The sequence below is a fragment of the Lethenteron reissneri genome, chromosome 37 (genome assembly GCF_015708825.2).
Source record: "Lethenteron reissneri isolate LAM-NWPU_2019-01 chromosome 37, ASM1570882v1, whole genome shotgun sequence".
Classification (NCBI taxonomy): domain Eukaryota; kingdom Metazoa; phylum Chordata; class Hyperoartia; order Petromyzontiformes; family Petromyzontidae; genus Lethenteron; species Lethenteron reissneri.
In genome coordinates this window covers 13912775-13931014 of record NC_083815.1, presented here as the reverse complement: position 1 = coordinate 13931014, position 18240 = coordinate 13912775, and the positions used below count along the sequence as shown (strand labels likewise).

Sequence of the window (18240 nt, the reverse complement as noted above, 5' to 3'; positions counted from 1 at the left end):
CTTGCAGTCTCTGGGTCTCATCTGGTGGACATAGAGGATATGACTGACAGATGCCTGCAGTCACCACACCCTAGCTGTGTGATAAACACAAACTCGTCTCCTAGATTACCCATACTTTTGCACAGCAGCGTTGCTTGTTGGTGCTGAACAGGCCCAACGGTGTTGGTGGTGCGCAGCTGTCTACAGGCTTGGGTCCCCAAGGCCCACAGGCTGATGGACCTAAAAATAATTTAACCATTAACGTTAATGCCGAGAGGCAGCACTTGTCTGCATCTCTGTCCATGTGTGTGCTCCCCACTGCTCGCTACCGCTTTGTTCCTGAGCCCCGTTGCGTGGAATGGAATTTTGTGAATGAAGCCTCTAATGCGGGATCTGTGCATTGCGTGCGTACGTTGTGTGTGCGTGTGTGTGCACGTGTGTGTGTGTCGCTCCACCTCACGTCTTTCCAGACGAGACCCAGGAGAGCGGTGACGGTGACTCTTGGGCTTACCAGCGATCGCCGTGCCGCTACCCGGCCCCTTGTCCCACAAGCTTTCTCTGTGTCCCGCTGCTCTTCTGCCACCCTTGGGCCATCGACAACCAGACGAGCGAGGGGGTGGCTTTCTGCAAAGTTCTCGTAGCCAGCACGGGTCGCTGGGGACCATTCGGACTGAGGGCCCCGTGAGTGCAGGGAGAGAGAGCGAGAGAGCGAGAGAGCGAGTCACGCGTGAGCGAGGCAAGGCCGCCCGATGGAGCTGAAGGTGTGGGTGGAGGGGGTACCGCGGGTGGTGTGCGGTGTCACAGACGCGACCACCTGCCACGATGTCGTCATTGCCCTCGCTCAAGCGCTCGGTAAGACAACGCGAGTGTGTGCATTGAGATCTCGAGTGCGTGTAGTACCTGTGGATTCGGTCCGAGTGATGAGGGGGGGACGAGTCCAACCATTGTGTACAGTTGGAACTCGGTGTGAGCGGCCCCCTGGCCTCGTGACTTAGCACCGCCCAGTGTTGGCTCACGCACCTAAAAAGTACAGTGGCGTTATAAAATAGAAAAATAAGTTCCATCCATTCTCAAATCACCAATAAAGGCCTTCCAAGACCGTGGTGTTCTTTTTGACAAGACAATATCCATGTTGGTCAGTGCGGGCTAGCGAAGGAGTGAGAGGGCAGGTCTGGTTCAGATATTACTCGCTACTAATTCAAGTGTGTTCCAGAATTTGCCAGGGTCCTAGCGCAGCATGCTAACCACTGCACCTCCACTCCATCATTGTTCTTTCACCTAATAACATCGTGAGTGACGTCATCATCTCTAGCCGCAGCTGTAACCCGTAGCTTGTGCCCCTGGCTGTCGCAGGACGCACGGGGCGTTACACGCTCATCGAGCGATGGCGCGACACGGAACGCCACCTGTGCCCGGGCGAGAGCCTGGCAGCGGCGCTGGCCGCGTGGGGGCAACACTCGGCCGACGTGCAGCTGCTACTGCGCCGCACGGGGCCCGGCCGTGAGCAGGACCCGGGGCCTGGCCGCGCCTTCCCGCACCAAAGCCTGCCCCATCAGGGAAGGCAGCGTCCCGCCGAAGCTGGTGCCAGGGCCACCGTGGTCGCACCGGAGCCTGACTCGGATTCGCTTCGGCGTCGGGAGGTGATGCGCAAGTCGCTCACATTCACGCCAGGCATCCGCAAGCTGCTGGAGAAGGCGAGCGGTGGGCGAGGCCATGGGGAGCCGGCGGGCGGCCCCGGGGCACCCGTGCCGCCGGCGCGGCCTGACGAGCTGAAGCGGCTCGTGCGGCTGCAGAACGAGCGCCTGCGTGATGTCGAGATACGCGTCGACGCGTCGGACGCGGAGCTGCGGCGCTGGGAGGAGTGTGACTCACGGAGCGGCGGCGCCGACGATGAAGACGACGACGAAGACGACGACGATGACGATGATGGGGGAGAGGACGGCGGCGCCGTGGCGGCGATAGCCAAGGAGGCGGCGCAGTTGGAGGCGGAGATTGCTCGTAACGAGCGGGAGGAGGCGGCGCTGGAGGCAGAGTGGCGGCGGGAGGCGGAGCGCGAGGCGGAGCTGGCCCAGCGACTGAGCGATGCGAGGGAGCGCGCGCGGACCGCCGGCGAGGCCGCACGGCGACGCACCGAGGAGGCACGCCGCCTCGAAGCCGAGGTGGCGGCCGTGCAGCAGCGCGGGGCCGAGCGCGGAGCCGCGGACCTGAGGGCGCGCCTGGCGGAGGTGGAGCGCGAGGCCCGCTCACTCGAGGGAAGCCTCGTGGTGGTGCACTGCTCGCTTGAGGAGGCTGCACGAAGCTTGCGTGTGAGTACGATGTTCCCGTGCACTACCAGCACTGATGTCTGGGATCTCATCTGCCTCTCGGCCAGTGCCGTACTTTTTAAATTTCACTGTGGTCGTAGCCCATAACTAACAACACCGTTCACGTATTTGATGCAGGACCGACTGCGAGGTTATCCACATGTAACTGTCTGGCACGCTGAGAGCCTCTCTGTCGAGAACACGCACAGCTGCCTGCTGCTGGCAAGAGCGATGATGTCAGTGGTTCCCTGGCATCATCAGGCTGCCAGGGCTGATGATTTCACCTGCTCTTTCTTTATTGCACAGCGTGGTACACATCTGTAAACATGAGTACTGGGTTACAACGCTTTAAGAACAATGCGATTGCTCCAAGAATTGACCTGCATTCGTGCCCCCAAGGAGCTGGGCCATAGCCGAGTTGGTTTGGGCGCCGTGCCGGCAGCAGGGAGGGGCATGGGTCGCTCGCAGCCATCCTGAGGAGCGTGGCAATGGAGAGAGGCACCTCCTCGCTGTCAGGGCGCCCCCTGCTGGCCCTCGGACTCTTGCAGGGGACGGGCGCTTCGGTCGCCATCGCCGTCTGTTAAAAGTTCACCACGCGGATCCTGCAATTTCCTTGCAGGATCCGTGTGGGAATCCCGCGGTCCCTGGTTGGTCCTGTGCCCTGTGCTTGGTATAAATTGTTTTAGCGTGTTCACGGCCCACCTACAGAATTCCCTTTGGGTACCATTGGCCAATTTTACCCAAAGGGATGACGATCGCTTGTGTTGTGATCGAAACGTCGAAGTTTTATTTTATTTTATTACTAGCGGGAAGTACCCGGCGTTGCCCGGGTCTTAAACATATTTAAAAACTACTCTTAAAAATCTAACAGCAGTGCGTGCTGACTGTGGTGGTATCTGCTATGATTACAGCATTGCATACTGTGGTGGTACCTGCTATGATTACAGCAATGCATACTGTGTTGGTACCTGGTTTCACTGCAGCAATGGATACTGTGGTGGTACCTGCTATGATTACAGCAGTGCATACCGACTGTGGTGGTACCTGCTATGATTACAGCAGTGCATACTGACTGTGGTGGTACCTGCTATCACTACAGTAGTAGATGCTGACTATATCAGTATATATCGACTCTATAGCACAAAGTACTCACCAGAGTGGCGTGGTGAGGCGTGGTCCCGTGCAGAGCCTCCGGCCTCACCTAGATTATCCAGCCGGCCGAGGTGGCACCTTGGCAGGCTGGAGCTGGGCTGCTACCCCTGACCCCCCCCCCCCCAGCCACGATCTCCCCGTCCGCTCTCCAGTAATATATACGGCCTATAGTGGTAGCATCTAGCGAATGTATAGTAGTAATAACTGCACGCATCGGGATGGGGGGGACATCACACAGGGAAGAAGTTACCTGAGAGTTTAGTGTATTTTTAGAGCATTTTTTACGCGAAAGAAAATATCCCCCTCACTTCCACCGAAGGCGTGCGAGTTGGTATGGTCGTAAACGCATCATAAATAAATAAATAACAAGTTTACTGCCTATAGTGCTAGCATCTAGCGACTGTATATATTAGTAACTGCACGCATCGGGGTGGGGGGGACATCACACAGTGAAGAATTTACGTCAGCGTTTGGTGTTTTTTTATAGCATTTTTAACACGAAATAAAACGTCCCCCTCACTCCCACCGAAGGAGTCCGACTTCGCATGTGCCGTTCCCCCCCCACCAAAGGCACATGAGTTGGTATGGTCGTGCACGCATAATAAATAAATAAAATGGAAGTGCACAAAAATCGCACTAAATCGCTAATTAAACTCATTTAAAGTTGACGGATGTGAAAAAGGAATAGCGCTTGCTCACCGCGGGGCTTACGGCGTGGTACCTTGTTAATTTTTTTTTTTACATAAACCCCACCGTTGGAGAGCCAAGCGCACGACCACACACAAACCCACATACAATTTTAGACTTTTTTTTATATAGATTTTGAACCTATCTACGTGACTTAACCGAAAGACCCAAAGAACATTGGCCAACGTTTAAGCATTTCACTGCTGCTATACAAACATGTACAGCAGCACGTATAGCAGAGCATCCCACTGCGGGCTCTATGATGGATAGAGGGAGGTGGCCTCTCTGCTCCTTGCCAGGGTAGGAGTCGCCACCTGGGACGCTGCCCCCGTCTCCGTGATGACGAGTATGAGTTTGATACAGCCGCCCTTTTGCACATGCCGTGGCGCTTTGCGTCGCGTCTCATCTCGGCGCATGTGAGAGAGGACCCCCGGTGGCATCAGCTGGCCCTGTGATGTTGCAAGGTGACCGGCCACCTCCCCTGTGAGGCGGTGGTGGCGGTGGTGGCAGTGGCGTTGTTGGTGTTGAGAGCGCTGTGTTTGTGCCGCTGCTGCTCTCGTTGCCAGGATAAGGAGGGCGAGGCGGAGCGCCTGGGCCGCGAGCTGCGCCAGCTGCACTTACAGCAGTTCATTGCGCAGACGGGCAGCCGTGTCACCGTGCTCTCCGAGCCACCTGATGACGCGACGGCGGTGGCGGTCGATGCCGGTGAGTAGCGGGAGGGTGGGGGCTCGGGTCCTAGGATGTTTGGGTTAAAGTTCCCGTGTGCCGGAGGGAACGGGGGGTTCCTAGAGAAAAGATGAGCATATAGGAGGGGAATTCAAAACACTGCATAGATGTAAACCTACTTCCTGTACTGCCTTCCACGGGCATCTCACCTGCAGGTTGCTGTTCCACGTATGAATCCCATTTTTGTGAGTTTCATCAACCCCCACCCCCGGGTGATCACAGGTGTGCAGAATTAGAGGTACACTGTGTAACAAGCACTCGGCGTTACAGGCTCGTGGCGTGATAGGTGCAGTATTACCGTCAAATGCCAAATGTTGTTCAGGGCACTGAGTGGAGAGGGACAGGTGCCTCTCAAGGGGCTCGTAATGTGTCCATCAGAGCACTGAGCTGACACTGTGAGATTCTGCATTCAACGTCAGGTTTGAGCCACTCGTGGCTGATCTCCACATCCAAGCGAAGTGAGGTGGTGCACAAGTCCACTGGGTGGCCAACGGGTCCATGTGTGCCACGAGTCTCCATCCCCACGTGCTGCCCTTGTGTGATCCACATTGGTGTATGTATGTTGAACTTCTTTCGCACCATACATAGCCAACCGTGATAATCTTTCATCCGAGTGGTCTGTCCTCATGTCGTATATCCTCATGCAGGTATCCTCGTGACCTCATGACCTCGTGACCTCGTGGCCTCGTGGCCTCGTGGCCTCGTCCCACGTCCTCGTGTCCTCGTGCCCCCACGTGCCTCGCTCCGTTGCACGTTTTGTGACCTTCCGTGCCGCGCGATTTTCAACATTCCATGCGATCGTGCCATTTCCTTTCTGCAGGCTCGGTGTCCCGCGAGCCCCGGCTCGTCCCGACCGCCCCCCACGTGCTCCACACTTCACTGCTCTCCAGCTTCAACCCCGAGAGCATCTACGTGTGAACCCTGCTGAGCTTCGGCGTCTGCGTGCGGCACGGTCTCGTCCCCCACCACTGCTGAGGTGGCGCGGCATCGTCGCTTCACCGTGACCGCGTTCATGCTGATCAGGCCGGCCGAGCACCTTCCGAGATACTGCTTAGAGAATGGTCCCAGCAACTTAGCGTCTGCTTACATTTTGTGAAATCTATCCCCGGTGCTGGTACACGAGGGTCTACTGCTATGGAGAACGGCGCCGGATCGTTGGCATCCGCATGAATGTGCAGACGAGGGAAGACCAGTGAACTCTGAACTCGGAGACAAGCTAGCTGACCACTTGGCCCTGCAGTCATTTGTAATTATGACTTAATTTGACGCGAGCTGCAGGCAAGCTGTGTTGTTGCTGCCTGTAGGGCCATGCAGTGTTGTTACAGAGCCGGAACCTCGGCGCAGAAGACAGGAAGACGTGAACGTTGCCGTAGGTGGAGCCGCCGCTGCTGTGATGTCGCTGCTGCTGCTGCGACGTCGCTGCTGCTGCTGCGATGCTGCCGCTTCTGCTGCGACGACACTGCTGCTGCGCTGCCGTTGCTACTACGACGCAGCTGCTGCCGCGACAATGATGTCGCTGCTGCTGCTGTGACGATGATGCCACTGCTGCGCCGCCACTGCTGCGATGACAATGCTGCTGCGACGCCGCCACTACTGCGACGATGCCGTGGTGTGGAAGCACTGTCGCTGCCGGGCCTGACCGTCGCCCCCCTCAGTGAAGTTCGTGCGCCGCGTCGCCGAGTTGGCAGGATGCACGGCGACCACCTGAGGACGTCGTTTTTGTTATTTTTATTCCTGTTTGTAAAGGACTTGCAGTGGCCGTTTCACCTGCAGCGTGTTATTATGTCGAGTCATTTTGTACCTTGGTAGCGCCCCAAGATGGCGCTGGGAATGTGTGGGATCGGTGTGTGAAGGGCTCGGAAGACTGGGCCACCCATCCGCTCAGCGCCACTGTCTTCATCTGTTTACAGTTGCCACATGGCTGCATTCCTGCCATCAAATGTTATTTTAAAAGCCACACATTAAATAAATAAAACTTACCGTATTTTTTTTTTGCCAGGTAAGGCCCACTGAGCTTTACAGCTCTTTTTGAGAAGCGACCTGCCCATAAATGATTGCTCGACGAAGTGTCTTATCATCAACGAAGTGGCTTAAATTATAGCAACTAAATACTCTAAACGCATGTTTATAAATATGGAGGGAAAATACGGAGGACTTGGAGAAAAATCCATGCAACCACGGGCAGAGAGAGGCATAAAAACTCCAAATATACAGGCGCCTGGGTTTGGATCGAACCCACAACCTCCTGTATACCAACTTTCCCAGGCTTCCTGTTAAGAATCCGCTCCGCACAGGCGAACATACAGAGGCTCTGGAAGCGGTGGTGGGAGTCTCCTCCTGTTGCTTCTTTGGGGCCTTAACAATGTGTTCAGTGTTTGTGGGTTTTTAATGAAACGTTAGGATGTGAATCGGGGAGAGTTTATGAATGAAAAACATTTACATTCCACTGACAATAGATTATATGACTCCTTCAGGATAATAAGCAACTCATTACACATCCGGCTGTGGCTCATCTGTTTATGATTGCTCAATGTATTGGAAAGTAGGTAATGTGCTACTGGCCATTCACTACACTGGATTTAAAACTATTTCATGACTGGGTGTAGGTAACACTGATTTGATGTGCAGGAAGCTTGTGTCTGGGGTAGGTAACACTGGCTATGAAGGGAGCTTGTACCGTATTTTCCCGCATATAGCCCGCATACGCATATAACTCACAGACACATATACCCCGCAAAAATAGCGTTTTGTGTAAAACAAATTTCAGATAGCCCGCACCTCCATATACCCCGCATGCATTCATATCTTTAACGTCGTTACCGCAGCTTAATTCCATAATATTAATACAAAGTTTATATTTGTAATACATTCCACTATCAATTGTTAACATTAAAATCATACCGTGCACAAAGAAAAGAAACTAACCAGAAACGAGTGAACTTAAAACAGTAAATAAGTAAAGTAAATATCCAATAAATAAGTAACACATTACTGATAGATAAGTAAGTAAGCGTACTGTTAGGCTTACCAGCATTCGACCTCATCATATTACAGCTACTGGGCCAGTAGTTACCCCTGTACAGTTTTAGCACTGGTAGATTGCGCACTTCGCAGACAATAGCGGCACTATGGTAACGCCATTACCTCCTGGCAACAAAGCCATTGGAAGTTTGAAACAAAGCTCATGGTCGCGACTGTGTAGTGCTCAGCTAATAGCAGCGGCCTAAGGGACTTGGCAATTATGATTCCGCATCTGGTAGACGCTTGTTAGGGCCCTTCCCATTGTGCAATCCATAGCCTCAGCTGAAACTTTCGCACCCCCCTACAGCCACTGAAAGTATTATGGTAAACAAAGTGCACCCACTTAAAACATTGCCGTTTCATTGTACAAACAATTCGAATCATTGAAAACGTGATAACATGTGCAATTTTAGTGTGAATGGTTTATTCAGCAGTGCTTTAGTCAAAGGTAAGTGTTACATAGTGGATAGTCCTACCATGAAAACATTAAACGAGTTATGACATCTTGGTTCTTTCGGTAAAGTCACGTAGAAGGGAAATAATAAAATAATAAAAATTAAACATCATAAAATACAATTCTCAGGACGTTACGGCCACAACGCAAGCAGCCGTCCTGCTTGCGTTGTGGCAGAAACGTCGTGAGAATTGTATTTTATTATGTTTTATTTTTATTATTTTATTATTTCCCTTCTACATGACTTTACCGAAAGAACCAAGAAGATGAATCCCTGCAGTCACGAAAGCTTTAAATCGAGAGTTATGACATGTCACACATGTAAAATATTTTTGGGATAGTCCGCACCTACATATACCCAGGGGGGTCTTGTTTTGTTTGTAAAAAATTAACCCGTAAAACCAAAGTTTTTCACTATAAATCCTTTATATGCGTGGCGGCTAGAGTCCTCTCGTCCTCTGGCTTGAGATGGCTGCCACCTATGGGTCAGATGGATTGCCTGCCACCATTAAGCAACTGGTAATTAAATAGAATTTTTTTTTTCCTAAAAAGTGCAAAGTTATGGAAAAAAATTTTCACGAAAATAAATTGTCACGCACAACGAGTCTGTGTGCAAAATGTCAGCTCGATTTGATCATGGGAAGTGGGTTAAAAAACGACCGAAGGATTTGCATGGTCGCAAGCGCGCAAGCAAGTGAACTTAATATAAAGGATTTAAAAATGGTATACCCCGCGGGTTATATGCGGGAAAATACGGTAACTGGGGTGGGTGACACTGGTTATGCAGGGAGTCGTAATGTGGAGGAGAGCGGTTCTCGTGCGGCGGGCAGCCGAGTGCTGCTGTGTGTGGGCGCCGCTCAGTGTGCAAGGCGCAAGCAGGAGCAGCAGCAGCAGCGATGTGCAGTGTGGCGATCGTTATTCAGGTTACATTTAAATAGGATTTTTTTTATGCCACCGGGAGGAACGGATTATCTCAACGTTTTTAGTCGACTAGCCTTCAGGAAATAATTTAACCCACTAATGTGTTTATTCAAGTGGTGTAGTAGAAACGATGTTCGTTGTTATCGTGCAGGTTTCTTGTTTTCCCGACCTGTCACCATTGTCCACTGGCTGCTGGCGAGTATATGAAGCAAATTTGAAATGCCACTGGGAAGAATCTACGCAGTGTGTTGTGATGTGACGGTGACATAACAGTCGCATCACAGTGACATCACAGTGGCATAACCGTGACATAACAGTGACATAACAGTGGCATTGCAGCCCCGTCGCGGTGCTGCCAGGACGATGGCACCATCGCTCCCTTGTGTCGAGGGCAACGGTGCAACTCGCAACAGTCGGGCTCGGTCTGTAATTATCAATCGCGGTCTTTTTCATAGTAAATTCTTATTTTTATGCATTTTACTCTATAAGTTATCCTATTTTGTAGAATTTATTAGAATTTTAATGACTGGGTTTTTTATTCAGGTAATCGGCATTTACCACTTCCGCCCACTAAGAGCCCTGACTAAAGCGGTGCCCAGTCTCTTGGCTTTTCACAGGAGAATTATATCTTCCGTCGTGAAACCACATTCCACATTCAGTCTGTACCTCACCCCATTGGCCATGCACTCCCATGACTAGGGATCGGCAACCGCATGCGGCTCTTTAAGGACTGTCTCGTGACCATATTCACATGCATTGCGGCTCTTCAAATATATATTTTTACCAAATTCGAAAAAAAACGGCTCTTGTTATTTTAATTGCCAGCCCCTGCCCATACAGATGTGAACAGACAGACACAGTGGTCCCTGTACATGGTGCTCGGTGCCGGCAGAGTGTGGCACCAAGGCCTTGAGGCCGACGATCGCTGGGACCGAAGTAAGCCAGCTCCTCTCGTCACGCCCCGTAGCCCCAGAGAAGCGTTGCACTCCGCTGGAGGAGCCCGCTCCTCCTCCCCCTCTCCACGTCGCTCGCCTTGCCCAGCGTGCGTCCGAGCCGGCATTGAGATGCCGTGGTAACTCTGTCGAGTTGGAGCCAGCAGCCTATAATGAGGCGATGCTCTTGAAAGGAGCGCTTTCGACAGTCTCGACGAGTGTGACTGCTGCTCAAGCAATATAGTGGCAGAGCTGTGATACTCCATGCCCGAGCAATCGACGGTTGCACTGCTTGGTTGTGCAACTGATCGACACGTGTGCCCAGTTGGGATCTGTTAGTTTCACAGGAGATGGACTCGGCTTGTCGGCGTCGGACTGCTCGGCCGTTGGGAGCAACAGAGTTCATCATTGCGTGTTGCACATGACGGTCGCTACCACCCTGCCGTGGGGAGGCGCTAACCGGGGAAGAGTGCAGGGATATGCTGTGAGGGCCGAGGCTAGATGCTTTAGCCACGCCCAAGCATGGCCTTTTTGCTCAACCGCTTGCTTATTTGTGGGCAAAGCAGTTGCAGGCGATTAAGTTGCGTGCGTTTGGGCGTAAGAGCCAGAACTCTGAGGGGAGCAGGTGAGAGCTATATGAGCGATTGCTGGTTTTGATCTATTGAGATATTTTTAGAAGTAACATTCGCCGTTTCGTATTTAAATGCATTTAAATTTGATTTGAGGACACGTATGATTTAACGCATCATTTTCTATCCACTGCTGGATGAAGACCTCAGTAATATATACCCGGTTGCTTTAATTTGTATTTATTTATCCAGGAGGGCTACAACATTATAATACTTCAGGAGGGTCCTGAACTAGCTTTATATTTTTAAATGTATGCAGGCAATGAATGAGTGTTTATACAAGTGGAGTGAGTCCAACTGAGTCGTAGGACGAAGAGCTTCAGCTTGAGACGTAGAGCTTCCCGCTTCCAGATGTTGAGCTTCTAGCTTGTAGCATGCAGCGACCCCGGGCGCTCCACCCTCGGCCCCGCCCACCTCGAGCATTCTCGTTCTCTCTTGATCCTTCTCGAGAGCTCTCCCCGGACACGTGATCACCCACTTGCCCCCCCACCTGGGGCCCTTGTGTGGACTCTCCGGATCACGTGTCTACAGGGTCAACTCGAGTGCCATGGCCCGGGGCAACTCTGCTCCTGGGCTGATGCTCACCTACTCCCCCTCGTGGGATCCTCCACCACACGCTGTGCATGGTGTCCGCACTATCCCAGTGCCCTTCAAGCCCCACAAGGGCTGGTATTACACACAGCCACCCACACGGTGGTGCCCACGATGTAGGAACATCAAACGGCATGGCTCTTCCGGGCCGGCACCATACAGTGACATTCCCGATGTCACTACATCACACCCCGTCCCCCCCCTTTCGTAGCATCCAGCCGTCCCGGCTGTCAACTCCCCCTTTAAACGAACAATAAGTGAAATGCAACGCGGAAAAAAAACACTGTGTGCCTCAACAATAACAAGAACAGAAATAAATACTCCAATACTATATACAAATGTACAAACCAACATGGAGAAGTGTGGCAACCAACAAACCCATAATAACCACACCATCTCAACAACAATATAAAATAACCGCATAACCCACGGGATCCCCCATTACATCACACCTCCCACCTTCATCGTATAACAATGGACGCGAGCTCAATGACGACAAGGATCAACCAATAACCGCCGCGACTCGGCGAGTGCGACAAGCAACCGACAGACAGCGTGGGAGCGTGTGTGCAAGGGAATCACGAAAACAACACCATTCCAACAATATTAGAAAAAAACGCGTAACCCATGGGATCCCCCATGCCATCGCACCCCACACCTTCACCGTGTAACAACACTCGCGAGAATTAATGGCTGCCAGGTTCAGCCAATGACCACCTCGACTCAGCGAGCACGACAGGCAAGCGACAGCGTGGGAGCGTGTGTGCAAGAGGATCACGAAAACGAGTCTTAGAGCGAGTCCGTGATGCCGCCCACCCCAGAGGAGGTGGGCTCGTTCACTCTGGAGGACCCGTAGGGAATGTGCTAATGTCCTGCCGAACCCGGCTCCTCATGAAGAGCAGCAGGCCGGGCCGACCAATCCACCGCTCTCGAAGCCCGCGAAACCAGCATGCGCGGCTGGTCAGGGGATGCCAGGTGCACAGCGGCCGTGGGCGGAACAGAATCGCCTCGCCCAGGAGCAACCGTAGCAGCCACCCGCCCCAGGTCGCCGGACGCACTCAACACTCGGCCCCAGCGATATGGAGATGAGATGAATTCGCACGGCGCGATAACCGGTTCAAGGCAAGAGGGGCAGACAGCACAGCAATTATCCACATCCCGGGATCATCGCGTGCAAGGTTCAGCACCTGCATTCCCGACCGCTTCCTACTGGACGTGCCGAAGCCGCATGATACCACCTGCACCGTAGCATTAGCCGTACACAACCGGGTAGGGGAAAGCAAAAATGCCACACGGCGTCCGGATGGCAATTACAAACAGCCACGGTCAATACAGATTTCCATTGGCATCCTACCAAGGGAATCGGTTCCAAGTAAACATGGAACAGTCAGGGATGTAGAGACAAAAATTTGTGTCCCGAAAAGCTAACATCAGCGATGCGTACCTCGGACGTGATCCGACCGATGATACCCAATGAGACGCTGTCAGCAGCGACACATGGCGCATCGACAAGGTCGAGAACCCGACACTTAGGGGGCAGAATGTAAAAAATCAGGACTGAAATGGTAGTTGCTGATGCGCCCGTGTCGATCAGCATCCTTATTCCACAGCCTCGATAGCACTGTAGACGAACCCTCGGTCGCAGCCACTACTCGATGGGCCAGCTCCGACCACTGCCCCGGTCGGAACTGACGCACCTCGTGATTACGCGTAGGACTTTCCCGTACCGACGCGCGATTGGGCCGTGAACCAAATTGCTGAGATGGGTGAAGTGAGGCCAGGGGTCGAGTTTGGAGTGTGTTGCGACTTGCCTCAGGGCGTAGAGAAGAGCAGGGTGGCGGTGATGCCAGAAGGCGCCGACGTCGGACGCGGCAGCCCGAAGCCACGTGGCCCGATAGACCGCATGGGTAGCAGGTAACACGGCCGCCTCTGGAACGAGAAGATGATGTCAACCACCCCCGCTTGTCCGTCCGCCACATGCCACCGCCACCCCGGTCGCCACCACTCCGAGTCGACGCGCCTTCCGTAAGGGGCCCCGCTCTATGCGGTGGCCCTGGCTCCAAGTCACCAGCGCCCTGTCCCGATGCAAAAGTTGCTGGGCTCGGACGCACTTGGCAACTTTGTGGTGCGCGACCGACGGAGGCTCGTAGATGGACACCAGCTGGTCGAAGGCCTGCATAAGGCTGGATCTCTCCAGCGGCAGGATGGAGAGAAACGCTGCAAGGGTGCCTTCGTCTAGGGCGGCAGGTCGCGCCCGCAGCGCCTCCTTCTCGGACCACCCTGCCAAGCCGGCAGAGTCGCCATTCATGAGCGGTATCGCTGCTCCTTCTGGAACTTCCCTGAAGATTCTGAGCCATACACCACGTGTCCCTTCTGTCACCTTTGTCTCACATCCTTACCCTGTCCTATCACGTGCCCTTGCCAGCCAACCGGGCTGCTACATCCTCAGATGCCCCCTCTCTGCCAGCCACCAGGACCATGCCCCCTAGCGACCTCTTCCATGACATCGTGTCTTCTGCTGGCAGAGAGGGCTACCTCACACGCCATTCCTCTCTTTGTCGGTAGATGGCGCTAGGCGCCGTAGTGACCCATTATATGTCACTACACAAGTGGTAAGAAACCGGAGCACCCGGAGAAAACCCACTCGCGCAAGGGGGCAACACTATCCCCGTACAGATGGAAATGGATGACGATTCGTCACTTGCTGTACCATCTTCTGGCACGTCGACTCATGGGAAGGAAATATCGCAGTGCTGGTTTACAGGCCATGTACATAGCCACTACCGCCTAGATTTAGCTGCAGGATGAGAGGAGCACTGCAGGATGACACCCCTGCAGAATGAGAGACGCCTTGCAGGATGATGAGAGTCCTGCAGGATGATGGGAGCCCTGCAGGATGGGGTAGCACTGCAGAATGAGGAGGGCCCTGCATGCTGAGGAGGGCCCTGCCGGATGAGGAGGGGCCCTGCCGGATGAGGTATGGGCCTGCTGTTTTTCAGTTTCATTTATTAGGTAAACACTGTGAGCCATGTGGCTCTTGACTCGGGTGCAACCGCAACAAAACAAAAACATAAACAATAAACATCTTAAAGTGACTACACGCAACAGAAAAATCCAGGAAAAAACAGCAAAGTCTTCCAGAAAAAAACACCGTATTTCAACGCTGTGTGCAAAAATCCCAGTGGGATGCAAGTCAAACAATAACAACCATAAGACAATGTAGATTAAAGTTATCAGGCTAACTCTGCACTACAACAAACAAACATGGCTAAATCAAAACGTTTTCAAAATAAGGCTATAAAAACAATGTAACAGTGATCATAGGAACTGTGATGAGGAAAGCCCTGCAGTATGAGGAGGGCCCTGCAGTATGAGGAGGGCCCTGCAGTATGAGGAGGGCCCTGCAGTATGAGGAGAGCCCTGCAGTATGAGGAGGGCCCTACTGTGCACTGGCTGCTTCCACTGCTCTCGCATTCTCCCACGCCCCCGATGTCCTAATTTCATCATTTTACTCTTGGATACTTTTCCAACTTCCATGTGAATGAAAGTGCTGTAATACTAACACGTTAACAAACTGGTACGTGGTCGATCATGCCGGTAAGGTGGCGCGCTATGAGTGAAGTGAGAGTGTCCGGTGATGGTCCATGTCTCTCGCTGCGCCCCGTGCACACGGGCACCAGGCATGTTGGAAAATTAGCGTTGGCTGCATTTCCTGATGTTCCATTCGGGAGCTCCTCTCCTCAACCGCACCTCGTGATCCTCTCTGATGTTGCTGCTGCTGCTACTGCTGCGAAGTAGCGAGAGCCGCGGTGGTGTCTCGCTCGCCCTGCACAGACGAACCCCCGGAACAGAGGCTGGCAAATGAAACCCCAGAGGTGGCGTCCAGAGGCGTAGCTAGGGGGGGGGGCAGGGGGGTACATATGTCCCCGGGCGCCAAGGTAAAGGGGCGCCAAAATGAGGCTTACAGCGTTACATAACTTATTGCGGCGGGCGCGGCAGCCTGAAACTACTGCACAAATCTACACCTCAACCTAAAAGTTTATATATCCCGCCACACAGCCTACATGTCATGTAATTTTATTTTGGTACTCGCGCCTATTAAGAACTTACATGGAAGAACGTCCCAAACAACAAAAATCACAGAGCATTGTTTGTCAACTGTGACAACCACAGCTTAAACTTAGCAGGAGTACACTCAGCTAAACAGGATCCACTTCTCACATTTTTTGGAACAGTTGAAAGTATATATTTGTTTTTCTCTCGTTCAACAATTCGTTGGGAAGAGTTAAAAAAAGCTGTGCCCATCACAGTAAAGCGGGAGTCTGAAACACGCTGGAGTGCACGATCAGAAGTTGTTAAAGCTATCTATGAAGGACTGGATGAACTAGTAGGGCTGCTAGACAAATTATCGGAGAACGTAACTATAACTTCATAGTTTTATTACATTTCTGGAATGTCATTCTTGGAAAAATTGATCGTGTTCAGAAGCGCTTACAGGATCCTACTATGAATTTCAAGGAAGCAGCAACTGATCTTGAATATTTGTAGCATGAATTTGTCAAGCTTCGTGATGATTTGAGCCAAGTTGCTGTAGAAAACGCCAAAACAAGATGCACAGCCTGGGGGATCGATGTGGACAGAAGAATTAGGCGACGTCGGAAGATGCCAGGAGAACTGGCAAGAGATGCAGGACTTTCAGCAGAAGAAGAAATTGTGCGCGTTATGAAGAGCGTATTTTATCGACTTCAACAGGAGATGTCAACACGGTTTTTACGACTAAAAGACCTGAACACAACATTTGGATTTCTGCTGGACGTCAAAACTCTTCTATCCGACACGGATGTCGATGCAATTCGTCGAAATTGCACAGATTTTGGAAATTTCTATGACACCGACATCAATGGCCACGAACTTTTCACAGAAATTGGAGATTGCAAAATTCTGCTCAGTAACCGGAATGAAGTTCTACCAGAAACTCCTTTGGATCTTCTTTGTTTTATTGTGTTTTATGGAGACGACATATTTCCGAATTTGCGAATTTCACTGCAAATTGTATTAACAATAGCAGTTTCAATTGCAAGCTGTGAGCGGTCATTCAGCAAATTGAAACTTATTTTGTCGTATTTGCGTGCTTCAATGGGACAAGATCGTCTCATAGGAAAATGTGATTAAACGGGGGGGGGGGGGCGCCAATTTTATAGTTCGTCCCCGGGCGCAAAATATCCTAGCTACGCCTCTGGTGGCGTGTCACCATCGTCGACTGCACACAGCAACTAAACTGCGAGCGGAGTGTCGCTTTCGTGCAGCTGATGGCCGGGGAAGCATGCGGCGGGCGCTGGGTCCGTGATGGGGGGAGGGGATGCGAGGCGAGGTTGTTAGAGACCCCCCACCCCCTGCTCCGAGTAAAGACGAACGTTCCTCAAACACGATGAGATACATCGAGGACACGTGCTCTCGGGCTGTGTAGCTACCCGAGCCCGACCTGGCTCATGTGTGTTGGTTACATCTCAATGTTGACCCTCCCCCCCAACATATCTTACTGGCAAAAGTCGTGAGCCCGTGGCGGCAACTCCACGTTCCAAGGCGTGAACCACGGCTATCACCACGATTCATTTGGACCCTAGAGGGGGCGACCTCGATCTCTAGCTGACCTCTCGCCGCCTCAAGAGGTCATCACCAGCTCCTACCCGTGGCGCTGGCGGGGCACGGTGAGACGCTGCGCTCCCACGTTCCGATGTCGAGCCCTGTGCGTGTGACAGTGCAGCATGAGCAGCGGTTGGCAAACAAAACAACAGCCATTTTTTTATTCGGTAACCCCCCCCCCCTCCCCCCAATGTCTCAAGAGCCTTAACATCACGAAGCAGTCCTTCTTCTTGTTTCTTTCGGTAAAGTCACGTAGAAGGGAAGTAATAAAATAATAGAAATAAAACATAATAAAACAATTCTCACAAAACAATTGTGAGAATTGTTTTATTATGTTTTATTTCTATTATTTTATTACTTCCCTTCTACGTGACTTTACCGAAAGAAACAAGAAGATGAATCCCTGCAGTCACGAAAGCTTTAAATCGAAGCAGTCCTTAATGAGTCGCATGCAGCTCCAGATCCGCAGGTTGCTAACCCCTGCCCGTGGTGAGCTGGTCTTCTATGGTCAGGGATCGGCAACCAAAATAACAAGCAGACTTTTTTTTCGAATTTCAAGAGCCGCACTGCAGTCCTTTAAAATCGGCATGCGGCTCTGGAGTCGCAGGTTGCCGATCGCTAAGCATGAAGAAGCCGCTTTGTCAATCCCTGCACTGTTGTGAAACAGCTACCGCTGTACAGAGGGGAGGGAGGAGTTTGCGGGCCAGCAAGCAGCATTATCCATCACTCGGCGAAAAACCACCGAGACCGTTAGCCTTCTGCATGGGAGACCCGAGGTGTTGACCGGCTCCGGCTCCCGGGTTAAACTCGAGGCGTTCGCTCAGCGCACACGCTCACGCATTCAAGGCTACGGTGCAGGTATTACGGTGATGGTAATATTCCAGAAATGTTAAATACAGTAAAACATTTGCGACCGATTTAACTCTATTAGTTTGTTGCATTAGTAGATTGCGCCCACATTTTGAGGACCATTCACTATGGCCAGAAGTGGAAATTCCATATTACTGTCAAGGACAAATTAATTTAAACAACAATTGGACCCTCGTGGTGCCGTCGTTCCAGAGGGGTGACGGTTATGGATTTACGGTCGGCTTGCACGGGATGGTGGCCCTTGCACCCTTACTATCGCAGCTGCGCTTCTTTGTTGAGCTCTTTGCCGACAATAAGAGGCGTCTATTCATTGTTCTGCATCACAACAACAC

At 52.2% G+C, this 18240-nt stretch overlaps 1 protein-coding gene and 1 long non-coding RNA gene across 2 annotated transcripts; one reads left to right on the top strand and one right to left on the bottom strand.

Moving 5' to 3' along the window:
- Positions 1 to 513: 513 nt before the first annotated feature.
- LOC133351326 (uncharacterized) lies at positions 514 to 1960 on the bottom strand. Its single transcript, XR_009756171.1, has 3 exons — positions 1852 to 1960; positions 880 to 999; positions 514 to 649 (listed from the first exon to the last, which is right to left on the bottom strand). It is a non-coding gene; the product is annotated as an uncharacterized LOC133351326 (long non-coding RNA).
- Positions 586 to 17293, top strand: LOC133351325 (ras association domain-containing protein 8-like). The gene is made up of 4 exons (XM_061566427.1): positions 586 to 831; positions 1333 to 2285; positions 4688 to 4826; positions 5668 to 17293. The coding sequence occupies exons 1-4, from the start codon at positions 729 to 731 to the stop codon at positions 5763 to 5765; spliced, it is 1293 nt and encodes a 430-aa protein (XP_061422411.1). The 5' UTR covers positions 586 to 728; the 3' UTR covers positions 5766 to 17293.
- Positions 17294 to 18240: the final 947 nt, after the last annotated feature.

Coding starts and splice junctions, on each gene's coding strand:
- LOC133351325 (XM_061566427.1), top strand. CDS start 729: ATGGAGCTGAAGGTGTGGGTGGAGGGGGTACCGCGGGTGGTGTGCGGT. Junction 2,286..4,687: donor AGGCTGCACGAAGCTTGCGT/GTGAGTACGATG, acceptor TCTCGTTGCCAG/GATAAGGAGGGCGAGGCGGA. Junction 4,827..5,667: donor GGCGGTGGCGGTCGATGCCG/GTGAGTAGCGGG, acceptor TCCTTTCTGCAG/GCTCGGTGTCCCGCGAGCCC.